Genomic DNA, 19,631 nt, shown 5'->3' with positions numbered 1-19,631 from the left:
GGGCAAAATAAAGCTGCAAAAAAAAAAAAAAAAAACCAAAAAAAACACCAACCCACACTAAAGTATCTGGATTTCCTGTACAGGGAAAATGGAAAGGAAGAATTCTGTACAAATGCAGTCTCCACATCCACCCCCACTGGGACAGACTTCCAAATTAATGTTTTCAAGTTCCAAAATTTCTGAGCTGTTGCTTGAACCATTTTAAAGGGAGATATTTCCACCCAGTTGATGGGGTTTTCTTAGATTACTAGAAAATATTTTTCTAATACGTAAAATGTGAAAGGACTATAAAAAAGGGGAATGTTTTGTATTCTGCTACTTTTGATGACTAATTTCTATTTAAAGTTTAATTGTCAATTATGTCAGACCCCAAAATTGTGTAACAGTTGATTTTCCCCACGCACAGGACAAAATGAATAAAACAGAGCCTTATTCCTTCAAGCCTGTTCTCTTTGGTAATGCTTTCATGTCAGAAACTGCTTATATTTGCAATTACCTTATGTTTAAAAACATAATTCTTCAACATTCCCCAGTAGTTGGCTCTGACCTTTTGTTTGCTTATTTTCTCGGTTCAATTTGAACACTTGATGGATTTCCAGCTATCTTGTGCCACCCCGTGTAAGAGATGGGAAATTACACAACTTTCTGACCACTGTGACCCGAGTTTGGCATCGGAGTCCTGCAGATGAGTTTTGTGCTCTTTGAATACACTTTTCAGTTTATCAGCAACTGAGGCACATTTTAAAAAGTATTGAAAGTGTTTAAGATGAAAATTAATTTTTTTCTTAAAACGTGATTTCTTTATACTTAAGCTAGTTCTTCCTTTATATTTGTAACTTTTACATGATAATGTATACAGCCCTCAGGCCATCTGCTGTGCATGATACTAGTTCTTTATGAATGTATTTTCAATATTCTAATTAATATACCTTCATAATTGTGCTCTTTCCCGTTATTTGTACTTTTTTTTATTTGCTGGTTGGTGGTGCTTGCGTTTTCTTTAGTGGTATTTTTCTTTCTCATGTTTTCCTCCATGCATTTTTTTGCACCCTTATATCCCTTTTTAATTCCTTCCACACTTCTGCATATCAGTCACATTAATTCCAAGTTCATTTAGTACCCTACAATAAAAGAAACTTTGCTGCTATTGTTGTGTCTATTGGGCAATAGATCAGCTGTGATCAAGTCAGTAGCTGTCTATATATTATGTGTTAGTGGAAAGTTCTAAACCTCAGCCAGAGCTTTAATTCTAGTTTTAAACTTAGTACTATTACAATTTGGAACGTGAAAGAGATAAAAGAAAAAAGATTTATCTACCTTTCCGTGATTTTACTGTGATGAAGGTCTGTGTTTCGGATGCTGTGTTTATACAGGTGAAATTGTTAGCTGCAAATGGTGGGGCGATTCCGAGGTTTTCCTCGGTACTTCGGCTACCGCTGTGTTAGTGCTGATATTACCTGTGCTCTTTTCCCTCATGCAGGAGGTTCCCCTCGTGCTTTTGACACTCATCTCACACCTTCTTGGGCTCCTGAAGCATCAGGCACGGCACTCCAGCCCTGCACAAACAACTCCGCGAGTGGATTTGACCTTTTCCATCCCTTGTCCCGCGAGGGGCGACCCAGGACTCGAGCTCTCGGGTCAGTCCTGCGACTGCGGCACGGGCAGTGGGGGAGGGCGGTACCGAGCACAGGGATAGCAGCTAATTAGCGTTAATCGCGGCCAGCCGAGGACTGCCCGGTGCACGGCCCGTCCCCGCCGCGCTCCCGGGCGGTGGCAGCGCTCCTCGGCCCGGTGCCGTCCCTCAGGCACAGCAGGGGCGGCCGAGGGCACTTGGCCAGTTCAGCCTGGAGGAGACTGACGGACGAGCTCACTTCGGGCTGCAGCTCGCTCCCGAGGGGCAGCGCAGGGGCACGGACTGATCTCTGCTCTGTGGCCGGGGACAGGGCCTGAGGGAACGCCTGGGGCAGGGCTGGGTATCGGGAAAAGGCTTTTCACTCGGAGAGTGCACTGAACAAGTTCCCCAAGCAGTGCTCACAGCAGCAAGGCTAACAGAGCTCCAGGAGCGTTTGGACAGGTAACGCCAGGTTAGTCTTACGGCGACTGGGAGCCTCTCTCGGGGTCCCTCTAGTCCCGCCCTCACGGCGGCCGCTCTGTGCCGCTGCGCCCCCGCCCGCCCTCACGGCGGCGCGAGCGCCGCCCCCGCTGCTCACGCATGCGCACGAGTGTCCGAGCAGCGCGCGGCCCGGGCTGTCACGTGACTCGGGCGGCGGATGCGGTTCCGGGTGAGCGCGGGCGCGCAGCGCAGCGCGGCCCCGAGCGCGGCCTGGCCCCGCTGCCGCTCCCGTCAGGTACGGCCGCGGAGGGGCAGGAGCGCCGGGCCGGGAGCCGCGAGCCGGGAGCCGGGGCCGGGCTGCGCGGGGCGGGCGCGGGGCGAGGTGGGGCCGCGGCCCGACCGCAGGTGCGCAGGGGGCGGCGGATTCAGCGCTGTGGCCTAACTGGGGCAGCGGCGGCGGCGCTGAGCAGAGACCCCGCGGCCGGGCAGCTCCTCGGCCCCGCTCGGCCGCGCCCGCCGCTCCCCCGCGCCGCCGCCGCTGCACAGGGAAGGGCTGTGAACGCGTAAATCTGCGAGGGGAAAATCCCCTGCCCTGCTCCGCCCCGCAGGATTTCGCATAGCGCGGCTGTTCCGCTGCAGGCGTAGCGAACGCGCAGTACGGAGCCGTGTCACGGAAGTCAGAGTTGCTTTCTAGTGCCTTTTGTCTTAGTTCCTCCTGATTTCCTGCTGCTAATGCAATACGCTAAATAGTGGTTGATTATTTCTGGTTGACTTGTATGCGTGTTTAAGTCCCACAAAGGAATATCTGGGCAGGGTATAAGTTCTTAGAAGTTAGTGTTTACCTTTAAATAAGTTTGAGCGGTGCATAAATACAGACCCTTCTGTTGCTCTGGATGTGGAGTTAAAAGTAGTATCCTCAGGAGAAAAGCAAGACTTTTCAGAAGTCTTCTCTTTTAGTTGTCTGACTTTTCTGTGCTTTGATGCTGAGAGAGAGAGGAAAGGAGACAATTGATCTGTTATTAACTATAGTTCTTGCATGGTCCCATTTTGCAAACTTTCAAGTGGTAAAGTCTGGAGGGCCATCTTCAGCTTTGGGAAACTTGTCTTGGATTTATGGCCAATCTGGCCACGTTCTAAAGACCATTGGAATTTAGAAATTGCAGTGAGCTGCATCCTGTGGGTTTGTGTACCAGAAGATGTGTCTGTTCCTTGCTTGAGGCTTGCTTTAAATCGAATGTGAAAATTGCTCTTAAAAGCACCTCTTTAATGCCTTAAACCTGGAATTAATAGTGCCTGAAACCTGGAATTAACTTGACACTCAGTTAATGTTTCTGTTGACACAATAAAGGTGCAATGTGGGGGGTAGAATGTAGGCTAACCTTGTTTTGAAGTTGATTTTGACATTTTGAGATGAAACAGTTTTCTGTTCTTTGCTTATCAGGTATGTTGAAAAAACGTAAAAATGTAAATTTTTAGTAAAAATGCATGACATTGAAATTGTCCTGCAAAGTTAAAACTTTGTATTTATTCTATTTTAGATGTGAGGGTGCTGATCAAGTCCTGAATATAGGTATTAGTATTGGATAGGCAGATGCGACCTTGGGAATGTCTGGCTTGTAGTTATTTGTGTATTTGCTTGAGAACTCAAAGGTGAAAACTTAAATAACAATTTTTGCAAGCAGCCTTTAACTTCATGAATAAAATGATCTCATGCTTTCCGTTGTCCTTCTGGCCCACCTCTGCTGCCACCCTGTTTTTTGGGTATTTGGGACAGACCCAAGTCTCTGTTTAGCTCTACTGTAAATTTTTATAAATGGCAATTTTTAACAGGCTTCTTAACATTGTTGTACTTGATATTCCAGAACCAAACAGCTAAGGCAGCTTGGTGTTAATGAGAGAACTCTGAAAACTACCTATTTTCTAAGAAAAAAGGATGAAAACACTGATGTTTGACCTCTGGGGCCAGCAGTGACATTCTTCAGATGCAAACTTAAGTAGGTTTGACCTGCTGTTCTGGAATGGAAATTTGTTCATTAGCTGTAGTGAAAGAGCAGTGGGTTTGAGTGATGTGTTCCTTTTTTGTAATACCATAACTTGCCTGTTGAGATACTTAAAAATACAAAAAGCATTGAAGAGTGCTAAAGTCCAGTGGCTCCAGTAAGAGAGCAGAACCTCCTGGCAACCCTACATTCAGATATTCTTTGATGTATTGAAGTTTCTGACCTTTAGATAACTCTCCATCTTCCACTTCTTTATGCAAAATAGAAAGTAATGAGCAATGGAGGATAAGATCAGGCTTGCTGTTCTTAGAAACCAAACCTTTTTGAGCTGGCCATGAAGTGTGCTAGGGTCAGGTAGAAATTATTTGCTTTTTTTCTATATGACTGATAAATACTTGCATTATTAAAATTTACATTTTTCCAAGTTACATTTTTAGATTTTAGATTTACAGCTGAATTAAAAAGGCTTTGGCATTTTAAAAACATGTCAGCAATGCCACAGCAAGAGTAGAAGGAGTATTCTAAACTCAGCTTTAGTTTGCATAAGCAGAAGTAGATTTTTTTTTTGCCTGCTAGTAAGCATTTATATTTGTTGATGTGAAATAACTCTGAAGTCATCACTTTCCTAACTTTCTTGAAAAGGTTACCCTTCCTTCTTAATTTCTCATTCTTCTATTTGGCAATTGATAGTGTTTTATTGGTGAGACTTAAAGTCAAGACGTCCAAACCAGCTACTTAGTCTGGGTGTTAGGTAGGATGCTGAAAACCTAAATTCAGTCTTATCTGAAGTTGAACTCCAAGCTTGCCTTGTAAATTGCTTTCAGGTGTCCTGTGTGGTACTTAGCAAATGATTGCTGTATAGTCTACCTCAATGAGAAGCTGCTGATGAGAATTCTGCAGGTGGTGTGAGGAGTGTTCCATAAAAGCACCTTAGGTTTAGGTAACAGCACCAGTAGCTTTTAAACTCTTTTCTTAGTACAACAGGCTTATCCCCGTGTGATGAAGTAAGTGCAGTTAGAAATGCTTCTGCCCTGAAAGGCTGTCCATTTGGAATTAACAGGTGTTACTTGGTGTTTGCTGTTCTTCAAAAGTGTGGGAAGAAAACTGTTCAAGTCTTGGAGCAAAGCCCTGCTTTCAGGTGTCTGAGAACTGGATAGGTGCAGGTCAAGGGGAGCATCTTACAGCCACCAGCACAGTGACAGTCTTGGGGAGGGTGATATTTGGGTGTTTTGACTGCCAATTTTTTGTCCTTTAAGACTGAAGTCATGAGTTAAGGTTTTCTTTCAGGTTTATAGTCAGCTGCATATTTGCACCAGCTGGTTCATTCCATGCTGCTGGTAACCACTGCCTTCTCCTGACTGCTGAGGGCCCTGGGGAAACTCCTTGGGCTTCATCTCTGTCCTGAAACAAATGCATAGAGAGCTCTGCACACATTCACTGTTACTGCTGATCCAAATGTGACCTTCCCTCTGAGCAAATATTTCAAATCCACTGTTGCAGCTGCCAGCAGGTTGGTGGCCAGGAGTATCCACACCTTGTATGCTGAGAACATCATCAGCTTGGTGAGAGGCAGGACTTGTTTCCAAGCAGTGCTTTAGTCAGGACGAACAGGGAGAGCTGGGAGGGCACTGGATGGGGCAACTTCTCCACACTGCTGAAGAACAACAGCTGAGAGGTGCAGGTACTGAATGTCTCAAACAGGGGGAGTCTGGCCCTGAAGAGGAATTAGGTTCCTACCTTCTAGAAATTTATTTAAATTTCCTGGGTGAGTGAAGCAGGGAAATGTCAGTAAAACAGGCTTAACTTGAGATCATTAGTGTTTAATTTGTAGCACTGCAGTTTTACGAAAAGATCACTTAATTTTTCTTTATTAATCAACTTGCATAGCGTAGCTTTAAGCATTGCAGGACATTTTAAAATCAGGTCAGGAGAAGAAAAAATTGGATTTGTCATGAAAGGAAAGCTGGTCCTACAGAACAGTTAGTGTAATTTGGTTTTCACCCATGTAAAAAAAAAATTATATCTTTTGTCACAGACACATTTTATGAAAAATCCTTTCCTTAGGATTTTTTCTCCTGAAAAGCCGAGAGGCCTCAGGAGCAAAATGCAAACAATGGTTCTCTGCTGCTGTGGAATGCAACAGGTGCATCTGGGATTGGTCTCATGGGGTTGTTTCTAATTAATGGCCAATCACAGTCAGCTGGCTCAGACTCTCTGTCCAAGACACAAGCTTTTGTTATTCATCCCTTTTCTATTCTTAGCCAGCCTTCTGATGAAATCCTTTCTTCTATTCTTTTAGTATAGTTTTAATATAATATATATCATAAAATAATAAATCAGGCCTTCTGAAACATGGAGTCAGATCTCCATCTCTTCCCTCATCCTCAGACCCCTGTGAACACTGTCACAATCTCTGGGTTATAAGCAGTATTGGTTGCATTCAAACTTTGTACTTGCTGCTGTTCTGTGTTGATTGGTTCTTTGCAAAATGTCATGGTTTCTTATTTTGATGGATGTTGGTTTTCTTAATACCTTCACCGATAATTTTACATGTTTCTGCCAATCTTTAGTGCCAACATAGCCAAGAGCTTCAACTGGTTTGGACTTCTATGTCAGCAGAATGGTCTACCATGTTCTGTTATTGGGGATTCCTCGTTGCTGGTGATGGGTGAGCCTGAAAAACGACAGCTTTACTTGCACATCATAGGGTGAGTTCTCCAAAAACACTGCCTTAAATAGTTATCTTTAAAATGTTTGGGTTGCTTTTTTTTTTTTTTTTTTCCTTTTTAAATGGCTTGTAGTTGAGATCTGACCATCTGGACTTTTTCTCAAAATATACACTTATTAATTATCTCCTATAGAATCTAGAGATACATCTGGTTTCTTACATTTTGTTAATCTGAGTGAACTGGTGTAATCATAAATGATAGAACAGATTGCTCAAGGCCTTAATTTTAACTGAGGGGTTGATCTTCCTTGACTGCATTAAATCCCTTCCAACCTAAATTATTGTATGATAAACCATTCCCACAAGCAGTTTTGTGTGGGGGGGAAAAAAAAGTAAAATGGAAACAAATAAAAAACTTTTCCCTGTGGTGTTTTTTTTTATTCTGCATAATACCTCAACTTGATGATAAGTTAAAGGATGTGTTGGAAGTATGGGAATTACCACAGTATTGAGCTAACACCTTCTGTTATGTTCCTGCAGCTCCTCTTTAGCCCGTTGTGCTGAAGACCAGAGGTTCTGCCTGATCAGGAGTCTCTGTTAGCAATTGAAGTTAGCTGGAGAATGGAAGGGGTTGAGTTTAAGGAAGAGTGGCAAGATGAAGATTTTCCAAGGTTTTGAATTCTTTTTTAAAGTAATTTGGATCAAACACATAACATCAGCAATAAGCTACCTCTTGGTCTTCCTGGTGAACTAATACTCAGTAATAACCTTAATAGAGCAGTTTTGAAAAGGTTTTGTGGCATATTTCTTCAGGATTGCCACTGTTGACGTTTCCAGTGTTTTTAAATGAAGATTTGTAAGCTTGGCTTTGTTTATTTCCTGTGAAAATATTTTGCAACTACATTGTTTGCATATTACTCCCAGTGCCTCGTGACCCAAATATTTCATTAAGCAAAATACTGAGGAAAGGCTTTAAAAGTTAATGCTGCTACTGATGCTTGGTCCTACAAAAAAATTAGCTTTAGATGCTTTCTATGATAACATGATTAAACTACTTCTGTAATTTATTTCACATCAAATTTTGTCAAGCAAGAATATGACAAGTTTTCTTAAGGATGACACACTGGTAGTAGTCAGTGTTTTGGTATTTGTCACAGGATGGGACGGTCACTTGAATGCTGTAAAGGAATTTTCTGCTGCCTTGGTGTTTGTTTACTGAAATCTTGCATTTAGGCTATAAGTAAAGTTAATTCAGTACTAACTTTACAGTGGGTTTTTGTAGTAATGTGTAAGTCTTAATATATGGCATTAAAAAAAAGTTAAAGCAGGTTTGTAACAATAATTTCTTTGTGTCCCAGGCCCCTGCCAGAGGATGATCCTGTTGAGTCTGATGCATTGGCTGCAGCTGGAACAGAAAATGAAGCTGGTAAGAACATTCCACTCCAGTCCAGCTGACTGCTTCCTCCTTAAATGGCTGCTTTAAAGCTCCTTGGTGTGGGGGGATTTTATTGCTTGTTTTGTTTTGGGGGTTTGGGTTTTGTTTTTTTGGTTTTTTGTTTTTGTTTCATTGATTGGAGTTTTGGAGGTTTTTACATGTAAAATTTGTTTGGATTTTGTCTCTCTGGTTTACTTGCAGTATTTCCAGTGCTGGATTGGTAATCTGATTTTATTCCTTGCTTTCAACTCCTGTCTAAATCATGCCAATATTTGCCTTTTACCTCAAAGCATTCTGTGTATTCACAGAACAGATTCTTTAATTTTATGTCCTCACTGTTGTCTGTCAGTCTTTTTTTTTTCAGCTGGTATATAATTTTCTATTTTATCAAAGATAGTTATGATGTCACTGAAGCCTAACAAAAGCAAGTGCTAGGGACATGAATCTGTTGTATTATTTGTGAGATTTATTCAGTGTAATATCTGGAGCAACTCCTGGGACACCTGCATGCAGCAGGCAGGTGTAGTAGTGTCTGCCCCCCTGCTCAGACTGTGTGTGTGCAATGGGTAATTTGAGAACTTTTACCTGCTGTTCTTTCCATCCCCTATTAAAGTCTTACTCCAAAGATAGCTTGTTTAAATTATGGACATTAATTTATAATGCATTATGAGAAAGAACTGTGCTCTTCTGTCTTGGTAATATGCTTATTTAAACTTGTTTTAGCAATAAAAATAATAAAATAATTTTTAAAAAATTAATTTGCTTTCTTTAGATACAGAGGGTAATGGAACCAAATTGAGGAAGAAACTAATGGCTCCAGATATTAGCTTAAATTTGGATCCCAGTGAGGAATCTCTTTTTTCTGATGACTTGGATGAAAGTGGAGAGATTGATTTGGATGATTTAGATACTCCTTCAGAAAATAGTAATGAATTTGAATGGGAAGGTGAGTATTTTGGTTCTTTTGTTTGATGTTCTAAAATATTTTTTTGTGTGCAGGTTGACTGTTTCTCTAATAAGAAATAGCTATGACTCAGTAGTACCAGAGGAGAAATACAAAGGTAGTGATTATATTAGGAATTAGAAATAGATGCAGTGACTTTTTAAAGAGCAAATCAGACCTCATCTGATCAATAAACAGGCAAGCAGTTACTAGCTGTAACTGCAGGTAAACTTAGGTGAAGATCATCTACATATGAATCTATAAGACCTGAAGTTATGGAAAATCCTCTATTGCAGTAAGTTTTTAAGAACCACACAACAGAAAAAAGTACCCAAGGTATTTTATATGTGTTAGAAATGAGTTTTAAATGGAAGGAGCCAAACAAAGGGATATAGATTACCTACTCAGAAATTGATGAATTTCAATTTAAGGAGGACTGAATAGTATTTTTAAAAATACTAACTAACACCTGATCTCAAATCTTCCTGTGGTGACAATGACAGAAGCTCAGTAGCCTTAGAGTATGCATATTTCCAGATTGACTAGAGGCAGTAAAAGAGCCCCTATTTTATGTCAAGAAATTCTGAAATTGCTTCATAGGAGTTTAAAGTAGCTATAGCCACACTAGTAATGATCTCAGTTTTTAAGACATTAATAGGTGTTACATCTTATAGACAAAACCTGGAGATTCTAACAGTTTTTTTTTCAGATAAGTGTTTTGTGTAGGAGTTAAAGCACAAATTTTAAACTTTGAGTTTAATGATGTCTTAAGGCCCTCTTTATGGAAGCCAAGAACAGTTGTGTTGGGCAAATTGTTGGAGTCTCTAACATCTGTAAACTTCATGGTTTAGGAATGTCCCTAATAAGTAAATATGTAAACTCAATTATTATTTTCTCATCCTGAAAATAAAATAATTTAAATTCCTGAAGTTCTCTGTTCACTGTTATGTTTGAAACACTACCTGTGGAGAAATAAGCACTCTTTAGAATAAGGAGGTGGTTTTGGTTTTTAAATAGCTAAAGGCATATTGCAGTGGAAGTTTTCTTAACAGAGACTGTGTGTTTAAATTTGTAAAAGGATTTTCACTGTCTTAAAGAAGAATTGGTGTTTATGGTTGCTTTTGCAGTGATGCAAAGGAAATGTTCCGGATGTTTGTGTCTTGTTTTTAAAAGTGGCTGAAAAGGGTTTCTGTCTTTTCTTCCTTTAATGCTGCTGCCTTCATTTTCCTGGAAGGATAGTTTCAATTAACAGCTTTGTTTCGGGAACAGACAACTAACTTGCAGTAGGTTTTTCTCGCTTTGGGTAAGGTCCATGCAACAAAGTCAAGAATCATAATTTCATTGGAGCAAATTGTCTTACAGATTCCTGTCAGCAAAAATTTCATCTATTTTGATTGCACATGTGAATTAGATTTAATTTCCAATAGATTTGTCTGCATGTCTGCTTGCAAGGTACCTCAATGTTTTGAATCATGCTTCATGTAAATCTGTGATCAACCTCTGTAATTCTCATTGGAGTTAACCACTTTGTTTATTTTGGTGAAATTCATTGGGGTCTGTGTTCTGAAAGCCTAAATTAATTAGGCTTCTCCATGAATGGAAATTTTTCACATACTTGTAATAGAGAAAATTGCAGTCAACAGATAACTGCGAACATGAGTGTGTAATTAAAATATCCATGACATCAGCGGGTGTGTCTGACTGGCTGAAGAATACCAAAATAGATTAGATAGCAAAGTGGTTAACTTGTGTTGTAGCTGATTGTCACTATGCATGGTATTCATAATGGGTCTTCAACATGTTCTCATTTTGGCAGATGATCTTCCAAAACCAAAAACTACTGATGTCATTAGGAAAGGCTCCCTGGCTGAGTACACTGTGGCAGAGGAGAAGGATGATGGTCGCCGCTGGCGAATGTTTCGGATCGGAGAGCAGGACCACAGGGTGGACATGAAGGCAATTGAACCGTACAAAAAAGTTATCAGTCATGGTGGTAAGGATTGGTGATGTGCTCTGGGGAACTGTTATGCAACTGTTTCTTTAAGATGAGTTGGAGGGGCACAGGAAGAGCTTTGGGCATGAAGACTTGTAGTAATTAATTTGTTGCAGTGTTAAGACATGGTTGATAAAATAATTTTTTCTCTATGAAACTAAAGTTCCAAAATGTACTCATGGTCACGTGTACTAAAATGCACCTATGCAATAAGATATATTTACTCTATCCTACAGTGTCACTGCTACCTAAGTTTTTGGTTTCTAGACTATTGAAAACATTAACTGTCCATCTAGTAAAGCAGAAATAAAGTCATGGCTCTTCCCAACAGTCTGTGAAGTTTAGGTTGGAAGAAAAGTTGATTAAACTTTTAGAACATAAGATGTTATCAAATCTACTGAGGTTGTACACTGAAATGTTGGTTATAGATACAGTGTTTGATTAACATCAGCTTCAGCTGTTGCTTTAGAAGTAGACAAACTTGAAAAAGAGACCTTGATGTTTTCTGTAACTGTATGAATGTGTCCATATGGATGTGTGTACATCTCTTTAAGGTAAATAATGAAAAAGCTTATGCTTAAGATTGTGTAAATGTAGTCAGTGTATTTTCACCTTTGTCACTACTGCTGCTTATTTCTTTTTAGGTTATTACGGTGATGGGTTAAATGCCATTGTTGTGTTTGCTGTTTGCTTCATGCCTGAGAGCAGCCAGCCTAACTACAGATACCTAATGGACAATCTATTTAAGTAAGTCATCCTCTGCCTTTCTGGGTTTTTGTTATTTTTAATATATTTGAGCACTACTAGGAATTACTTTCAGATGAAGATTGTGGATATTGAAATTTCCTTTGTTTGTCTCTCCAGGTATGTAATTGGCACTTTAGAGCTATTAGTAGCAGAGAACTATATGATAGTGTACCTGAATGGTGCAACAACACGGAGAAAAATGCCAAGTTTAGGCTGGCTTAGGAAATGTTACCAGCAAATTGATAGAAGGTAAGAAGCTCTGCAATATTTTCTTATAATATTCACATGCTCAGAGATAGACAGAGATAGCAGTTTTTAGGAAAAACTGCTTCTTCTGGTTAAGATTTGATGATGAAGGAAATTGGTGTACTGAAAACCTTATCCTAAGCTAGGCAATGTGGGATGATGCTACAAACATGCCTGGTAGTGTTGTGTGGTGGATTTTTTTGTTGCTTGGGGGTTTTGTGTATGCTTTTTGTGGCTGTTGTTCTCAGGGTGGTTTTTTTTTTTAGTGAAAACAGTACTCTTAGAATACTGAATATTGTTATCCTGTAGAATATCCTTACAATTTAATGTATTACATATGATTAATAAGAGAGGTCCTTTGTGAACTACTTTATCATTAGGTCTGCAAAGATATTCAGAGGAGCTTCTCCTTGGAATGTTACTTCCTTGTCAAATTGATACTGAATCTTTAGTTTTTATTTTACAGTTGTATACTATTTTTTCCTCTGATGGAGGTTGACTTCTAATAATGGGATGTCAGAATACTGTGTTTATGTGACAGCTGTGCTTCTAAAAACATACTTCTTACATATTCCAAAACCCCTGGTCATGCTGCCTTTTTGTTCCAGTAATTATCCCTTGTTTAAATCCTTCAGGTTAAGGAAAAATCTGAAATCGTTGATCATAGTTCATCCTTCCTGGTTCATCAGAACTCTCCTGGCCATCACAAAACCTTTTATTAGGTAATGCTCTGGGAGCTTTTTCATAAATAATTCTGACAATTGTTTGCTTTGAACTTAAAAGACTGTTTTAATATTGACCTAATGAAAAATGTTTATAGAGTTGTAACTGTACCCTGCATTTGTTCTTCCACAGCTCAAAATTCAGCCAAAAAATTAGGTATGTCTTTACCCTGGCAGAACTAGCTGAACTCATCCCCATGGAATACGTTGGCATCCCAGAATGCATAAAACAGTACGTTTTATTATTCCAACATCTTCTACACTGATCATGGTTTAGGATGTTGTAATCAGTGTTTGGTTCGAATGTAACACTTGGCACATAATGACTTAACTGAGATTATTGCTCTGTCTAGGAGGAGTGTCCATGCTAGACCTCATTGCTAAAGGCAGTTTGGAATGGAGTAGCATGGACAGCCAAAATGTTCATGTATAGTCATTTTCACAGTGAGCTTTGTGCAATTACTGAGCTGTGTGTAAATTAAGCCTTCTAGAGAAGGTCTCATTCCAGTTGTTCTGCATCTTGGTGGGTGTATTAAACTGGCTTGTGAGTGAGAAATTTGTGGGCATGTTGATGCTGAAGTTATTTATAAGTCTTCTAAAGTGTTTTAATTAAAATGTGGAACAAGTTAAGTGCTGAAATATCACTTGGATTGGGTTTTCATTTGAAAGAAAAGCAGTGATGGGGAAAATGCTGAATCCCTACTCCCTGCAGTTCTAAACTACTTTGGTATAGAAATGAAGACAGCATCAGTGCAAGTTTTTTTTCCTTCCCATCCAGATAAAAATAGCCATTTTAATATCAGCACAATTCTGCTGTCAAACAAGATGATGATCCTTTTGTCAAAAGCATTTGTGAATGCAGTAGTAGAGTAGAAACCATAAACTTGGGTCTTATGAAAACCAGATGAAAACACTAACAATCCTGATGACAGCCTGTTAGAGGGTGTGACACACGAAGCCTGTGTTGTCTGCATTGTAAGAGGTGACACAAACTGGGGGAAGGTGGCACTGAGGGCACAGCCATGCTGGACGAAGCCTCGTGCCCCCTGCAGATGGCTGCTTATTTCAGTAGACATCCAGCTGCTGTCAGCTCCACAATTTAACTCTCTGTAAGACAGAAAAACAGTTTTCGTGGGGTGGGAGTGAAACATGTGACAAAGCTGAGGCAGCCTTGTGCTGTCTTTAGAATTTTTTGTCTGGGGTTTTATGGGTGTCTTATGAATATTCAGACTGTCTTTCTGAGTTTTAAAAGATTTCTCTTTGTATTGATGAACCTTTAACTGTTCTGCAAAGTCTAGACGTGGTTAACTTAAAGAGTTAATTCTCAGATTTCTGTGGAGGATTATATCTGGCTTCAAACTGTCATGGATACAGGCTTTAAGTTTTATTGATGAATGCTAACACTGTACAAGAGGTCATATTGAATTCATTTGTTATGTTGTAGTAAGTAAATCTTAATGGTTTTTGTTTAATGCTAATAAATGTTGGAGGTACACTGTGGTTTTTTCTTAATTATGTCAGTTTCAAAATTAAGTTTCTGCAGACCATTGTCGCTAAAACTGGTTTGCAGCTTCTGTTGATTTTGGCTTTTATATGTTATATTTACTGAAATAAAACTTTTCCTCACCAAGGTATGAAGAAGAAAAGTTTAGAAAGAAACAGAAAAGGTATATTCATCTTTTGATTAGGGTTGCATCTATATAAGACAATTTGCACTGCAACTAACTCCCAGTTGATTGGCTTGCATAAAGGAATAAGCATTTGTAAATATAAACATGCACTAGTGCCCAGGTGTTTCTGCATGACAACAACTATACTGTACTTGCAGGCAGTATGGGATCTGTAAGAACTCACCCTGGGTGTTCAGACAGCTATTTGTAAATAGTTTCTATTACACCTTTATGTGAGATGCTCACTTTTAAGGGGATACATGGGTTCTCAACTTGAAGAGGCAAAAGTAGTGCTTCTGTATGAACCCATTAAAGCAAATGTCATTGTTTCTAACAGGAATTGATCTCTGGAGATGAGCTGTACTTAGTGCTAAGCTGTAGCTATGCATTAGCAGAGATGCAACTCTGTAAGAAGTTCTAATACTTAATCTTGTATTTTTGGTATTTGCTACCTTTTTAGTTATTAACTTGCATAGATGCAATCTAAATTAGTATTTTAGTGCTGTTTGTATTTGCAGTGCCTATGTTCCTTCCCAATAAACACTTTGTTAATTTCCAGTCTCCTGCTAACTATTCAAGCTATTTCACAGCTGATGAATTTTTTGAATGGATATGTTATTTTTTCACTCACTAACAAATTGACTGAAAGATTTTGCTACTAACTTTGGAGTTTTTTTAATTACTTTTCCTTTGTGTGCCTAACTATTAAGGAAGGCTTATTGTCTAAATTGGGTAGAGGAACACTGAGATTGAAGTAAAAGGAATTTAAATTATTTCTGGAAGCTCACATGTAAATCTAGTCATGTGTTGAACATTCTTCAGGAATTACTCCAATTAAGTGATAATGTAAAAAATCTACAGTAGAACAAGCACTTTTTTGTGTCCCTGTTGATAACTTCACCTATACTACCACCACTTTTGTAAAAAGTAGTATGTTCTTCAGTGAAAATTAGATATAGAGATCACAGGCAGAATTGGATACTGAGCCTTCAATCAGGTAGAAAGCAGCTCCTTTTCATGGGTTTGTGGCCCAGAGGAGCTGTCACTGTTTCTCTCATTTTGAAAAACTGGCTGGTTATAGTTATAGGTATGTTAGACAGATTGTTAGAGGTAATCTTTCCCTTTAGAACTGCTGTTGGTTTTAAAATTAATTTACCTCCATGCACAACTTATTTGCCAGAAAATGTTATCAAGACTGTAGCTTGTTCTTACTGTAAAGAGGAAAAGTACAATTTGTGCAGGGGTTCCAATCCAATCATCCCCTGGTTTCTGCAAAGCAGCATTTTGTTTGCTGGTCCCAAGGCAGATAGTAAGAAATAAGGTACAAAATCAAACCCACTTTTATCAGCATGATGGTGAATTTTTCCAGGGTAATTGCAAGAGTCTTAGAACATAATAGAAAAATTATTGCAGTTAAGGAGCCTCTTCACTTTTGTTAATTCAACTAGTGCTGTTACTTTTAATGTTAGAGTAATTAAGCCAAGAAGGTAATTAATTCAGTGCTTATGGATTCACCAGAGTGGTAGTGCTTGCCAGTATTGTCATGTTACATGTACTGTATTTGTTTGCATTTGTTACTATGAGCACAGGCCATGCTTTTTTCTTCAGTAGTCAAACTTGACTTGCACTTTTCAAATGCTTCCTCTCAAGTGCTGTAGTTACTTAAATGGTTTGCTAACAATTTTAATTAATTTTTAGGGGGTGGTAGGAAAATAGATATTGAAAAGAACCCAAACATCATGACTACATTAAATGAAAACCTTAATTTAATATTTATTTACTAAAACTTTTCCCATATAAAAGTTTTGTGTTTTCCTGTTATGGTTAATATTTTTTTCTTAATAATATGAGCTGTCAAACTATGTTAACATAGTTTAATCTTACTGCTGTCTTTGGTAAGCAGAGTTGACCAAGAGCTGAATGGAAAACAAGAGCAGAAAAGCGAACAGTAAGTTTGGAGTCCAAACAAGACTGAAGAATGCGCAGATGGAAGGATGCTGTTTGTGCTCCATTACAGTGCATTCTCTGTGTGTATGTATTATATAATCTGTTGCAAAAGGTGCTTTGGATTAGCACACCATGAACTGCTTACTGCTGTATTGGTTTGTCTTGACTTTAATTGCTGTTTTATGTAATCATTTCGTACTGCTAAATAGCAAAGAACCCTATGTTTTCAGAGGATGTTCTTGCAGCTGTTTATCTAAATGATGCATGTTCTTCAGTAAAATATTTATATACCTAAATGTTAAAGGAAAGAGATAATATATATATTTTTATGACTGAACAGTATATTGTGTGTACCTGCTGAAGGAATTCATTTGCAGGTAGACAAGGCCTTAAGTTACTTGTTCTTATTGTATAAATCTGTTTTGCTGTAAATGGTCAAGTGCATTTCTTTGTTGTCTTGAAAACTTGTTTGGATATTAACAATCATTATTAACTTGGCTTTCGCAAATACAGAGATCCTTATTTTTGTTCATTTCCCTTACACAAGCTCACTCCTTTACCTCACCAGAGTAAGCTTCAACTTTGGTGTCTTTCAGTGCATCATTCGGGATGCAGAACTGCGGTTCTGTGGGTGGCACTTTGTTGGCCAGGAGGTTTAAGCCTAAGCCACAAAAGCTGAACTGACTGGTGAGATACCAGACCTTTTTCAGTTGAAGTTATGAATTTAGATTCTGCTTCAGTATGTCAAGACTGTCTCAGCTAGCAGTAGGAAATGGGTTCATTGCAGTTCTTTGTGGGTGAATCTTGATTGTCACTGATGGGAACTCTGGTCATGCTCAGTAGAACCTGGGAGCTACACAGGTATTCTAGCCACAATACCATTTCTTGGGCAGAAATATGAGAAGTTTTATGCTACCTGTGTCATTCTGGTAGATGAAACATGCATTTCTAAAGTTGTTAGGCACATGATACCAGCACTAATTTATCTTTTAAGAAGTGTTTTAAAGGTTGGGGTATTTTCACTCCCCACAGTGGTGGTAAATCTGAGTCTGCAAGAGGTCTTCTTGGACATACAACTAGTGTGTCTAGGCTTCCTGGGACAACAGTAATGCACTGGTTGATACATTGTAAAAGTTTGTAACATCTTTTGATAAACATTGCATTTTCCATGTAAGGGCAAGTGTACGCAAATAAATTCATTCAGGAATTGAGCAATATAATGTTGTAGCAAGTATATTAAATCTTTGCTTTTGGTGTTTATTGTGCTCACAATTTTGTCTTAATGCTAAAAAATATCATTTTTAACTATATTTAATGTTACTCAGTTATCTTATAAAAAAAGAAGTTATGTTCAACCAGATTATTACATGACACTGATAAATAGCAGTTGTGAGATATTCCGTGGTCAAGACTTACCAAGTACCAATTAATCAACTGTCTCCAGTGATACCTGCATAGACCCTGAGAGCATATGGATGTCAGGTGAGGGAAAACTGCTCATGTCTCTGGAGGTTTACTTAAGTCTGCAGTTCAGATACTTTCATCTCAAGATCAAAGTCCTTTTGTTGCAGTAGTTTTTGTATCAGAGTTTCAAGGAGATTGATAGGCAGGATGTATTCACACAACAGAGATAATATCAATGCCAAGTTACCTTGCTTCCACGCCATCAGGTTTGGATCTTGCTCTGAAAGCAGAACACAAATGCACTTTCTTTGGGGCTGTCTTATCTCCTGCTTCAGTTTTGATGTTGACAGAGATTATTGTAAAGTTCAAGTCAGTACATGGAGCTCTTGCAGCCTTGTTTACTTCTGATACTTTCACAGTGGGGTCTGTACGACCGTGCAGATCTGATTTTTACTGGGTTTGCACGTGTCCTAAGCTAAACAGGAAGCATTCTGATTATCTCATTTCCATTTTTTCCTAATTGATAAAAGCATTGGTCTCAGTAAAATTATATTTTTAATGGAGGTATTGTAGTTCTCTGTGTCCTGTGGCTTCCTGTGTGTATAGTGCAGTACAGACTAGCCATTTCTCTGTATATGCCACATTTACCAAATGATGGGATTGTTATTGTGTTTCCTGGTGGCCAAGGATTCTACAGTTTCATGCTGCAGTAGTATGGTTTCTGTTGGAAATGTGTATGTGCTTATAAATGGTTTATTTCTCTAGTATAAGTTGTTGTGAATGAGTATACAGCACAGCAGTTGTTCTGTCTCTAAAGATATGCAGCTTGAGAAAGAAGTATATTAAAATATTATTCCCCTCTGCCTCCTTGCAGCTCATCATTTAGTGGTGAGGTGGATGTTTACAAAAAGCAAAGTGGTCCCAAAGCTATGGATAATGTTTTGTCAAACTTAACTTTTTTGGAATTTATAATATAATGTAATATATTTTAATATTTAAAAACCTGAAAAGTTGGAATGTCATGCTTAAATAAAAATTATTTCAAAACTTGAATCACTTTGTGATAAGATACAGTTTTGGAGGGAATTCACCTTTCAATGGCACTTCCTTCTAAAAGTAAGAGTAATTTTGCTAGAATTTGCTGACCCCTGTCAAGAAAAAATTTCACAAGTCACTGATTTACTTCTGATTTGGAGGTCTCATTAGTTTATATATATTTATATATGTAGTAATAAGTCATTACGTATCTCATTATTGCTGTGCACAGCTGAAATAGAGATGTTGGGGCCAGTGGCCTCTTGATGTGACATTTCCTGATGATTTCTGCAATGGGGTAAATTCAGAAGTGGGAAAGAGATTCTGGAGAAAGTGTCATTAAAAACTGATGTGAGTAGACTCTCAACATTGCTTGAATGTTTTTGATCTGTGTAATATGGCAGAGCCATGTTCTGTTGGAGGGTAATGGGAAAGGATTTAGAGCTGAAGCAGACTGAAGAACTTTTATTCCAAAAAGGGTAGAACTAGCTAGAATAATATGTAACCTTGTTCATAACAACACACTTTGGTATATTTTTTTCTTTTACCTTCAGTAAACAAATGAAGAACAGCCCCAGTTGCTGTGAGGAACGTTGTACTGAGAGACAGCAGCTACACTCCAAACTGCAGTCCACTAGGATATTAGAGCCTGTGTCTGTTTCAGCAGCTTTGTTGCATCATACCCTGCATGCTCTAATGAGAGTTTAAAACTTCCAGCAGTTAATTGTGTCATACTTCGAGGTTAGATTACACGTGGTAGTAATGGAA

The 19,631-nt window shown here is 38.9% G+C and overlaps 1 protein-coding gene across 3 annotated transcripts; it reads left to right on the top strand.

The window, feature by feature from the left end:
- Window positions 1-2,253: 2,253 nt before the first annotated feature.
- Window positions 2,254-18,881, top strand: BNIP2 (BCL2 interacting protein 2). 3 transcript variants are annotated; one of them, XM_066559079.1, is made up of 13 exons: window positions 2,280-2,348; window positions 3,916-4,047; window positions 6,624-6,761; window positions 7,262-7,392; window positions 8,080-8,147; window positions 8,929-9,102; window positions 10,916-11,092; window positions 11,737-11,839; window positions 11,957-12,088; window positions 12,721-12,807; window positions 12,941-13,039; window positions 14,439-14,474; window positions 16,381-18,881. In XM_066559079.1, exons 4-13 carry the CDS (start codon window positions 7,343-7,345, stop codon window positions 16,427-16,429), a joined length of 975 nt encoding a protein of 324 aa, XP_066415176.1. In that variant the 5' UTR covers window positions 2,280-2,348; window positions 3,916-4,047; window positions 6,624-6,761; window positions 7,262-7,342; the 3' UTR covers window positions 16,430-18,881. The 3 variants fall into 3 exon arrangements, with proteins under 3 accessions (XP_066415175.1, XP_066415177.1, XP_066415176.1); XM_066559078.1 differs by lacking the exon at window positions 3,916-4,047 and having other exon boundaries at window positions 2,254-2,348; XM_066559080.1 differs by lacking the exons at window positions 3,916-4,047; window positions 14,439-14,474 and having other exon boundaries at window positions 2,254-2,348.
- The last annotated feature ends 750 nt before the right edge of the window (window positions 18,882-19,631 follow it).

This window comes from Molothrus aeneus, chromosome 13, assembly GCF_037042795.1.
Source record: "Molothrus aeneus isolate 106 chromosome 13, BPBGC_Maene_1.0, whole genome shotgun sequence".
Lineage (NCBI taxonomy): Eukaryota > Metazoa > Chordata > Aves > Passeriformes > Icteridae > Molothrus > Molothrus aeneus.
Note: the sequence above shows the minus strand (reverse complement) of the source record. Positions and strands in the feature narration are given on the sequence as shown.

What these genes read in the sequence shown, in the direction of transcription:
- BNIP2 (XM_066559078.1), top strand. Translation starts at nt 7,343, where the DNA reads ATGGAAGGGGTTGAGTTTAAGGAAGAGTGGCAAGATGAAGATTTTCCA. An exon ending in AAAAGTTATCAGTCATGGTG is followed by an intron (nt 11,093 to 11,736) that starts GTAAGGATTGGT and finishes ATTTCTTTTTAG; the next exon opens with GTTATTACGGTGATGGGTTA. An exon ending in ATCACAAAACCTTTTATTAG is followed by an intron (nt 12,808 to 12,940) that starts GTAATGCTCTGG and finishes GTTCTTCCACAG; the next exon opens with CTCAAAATTCAGCCAAAAAA.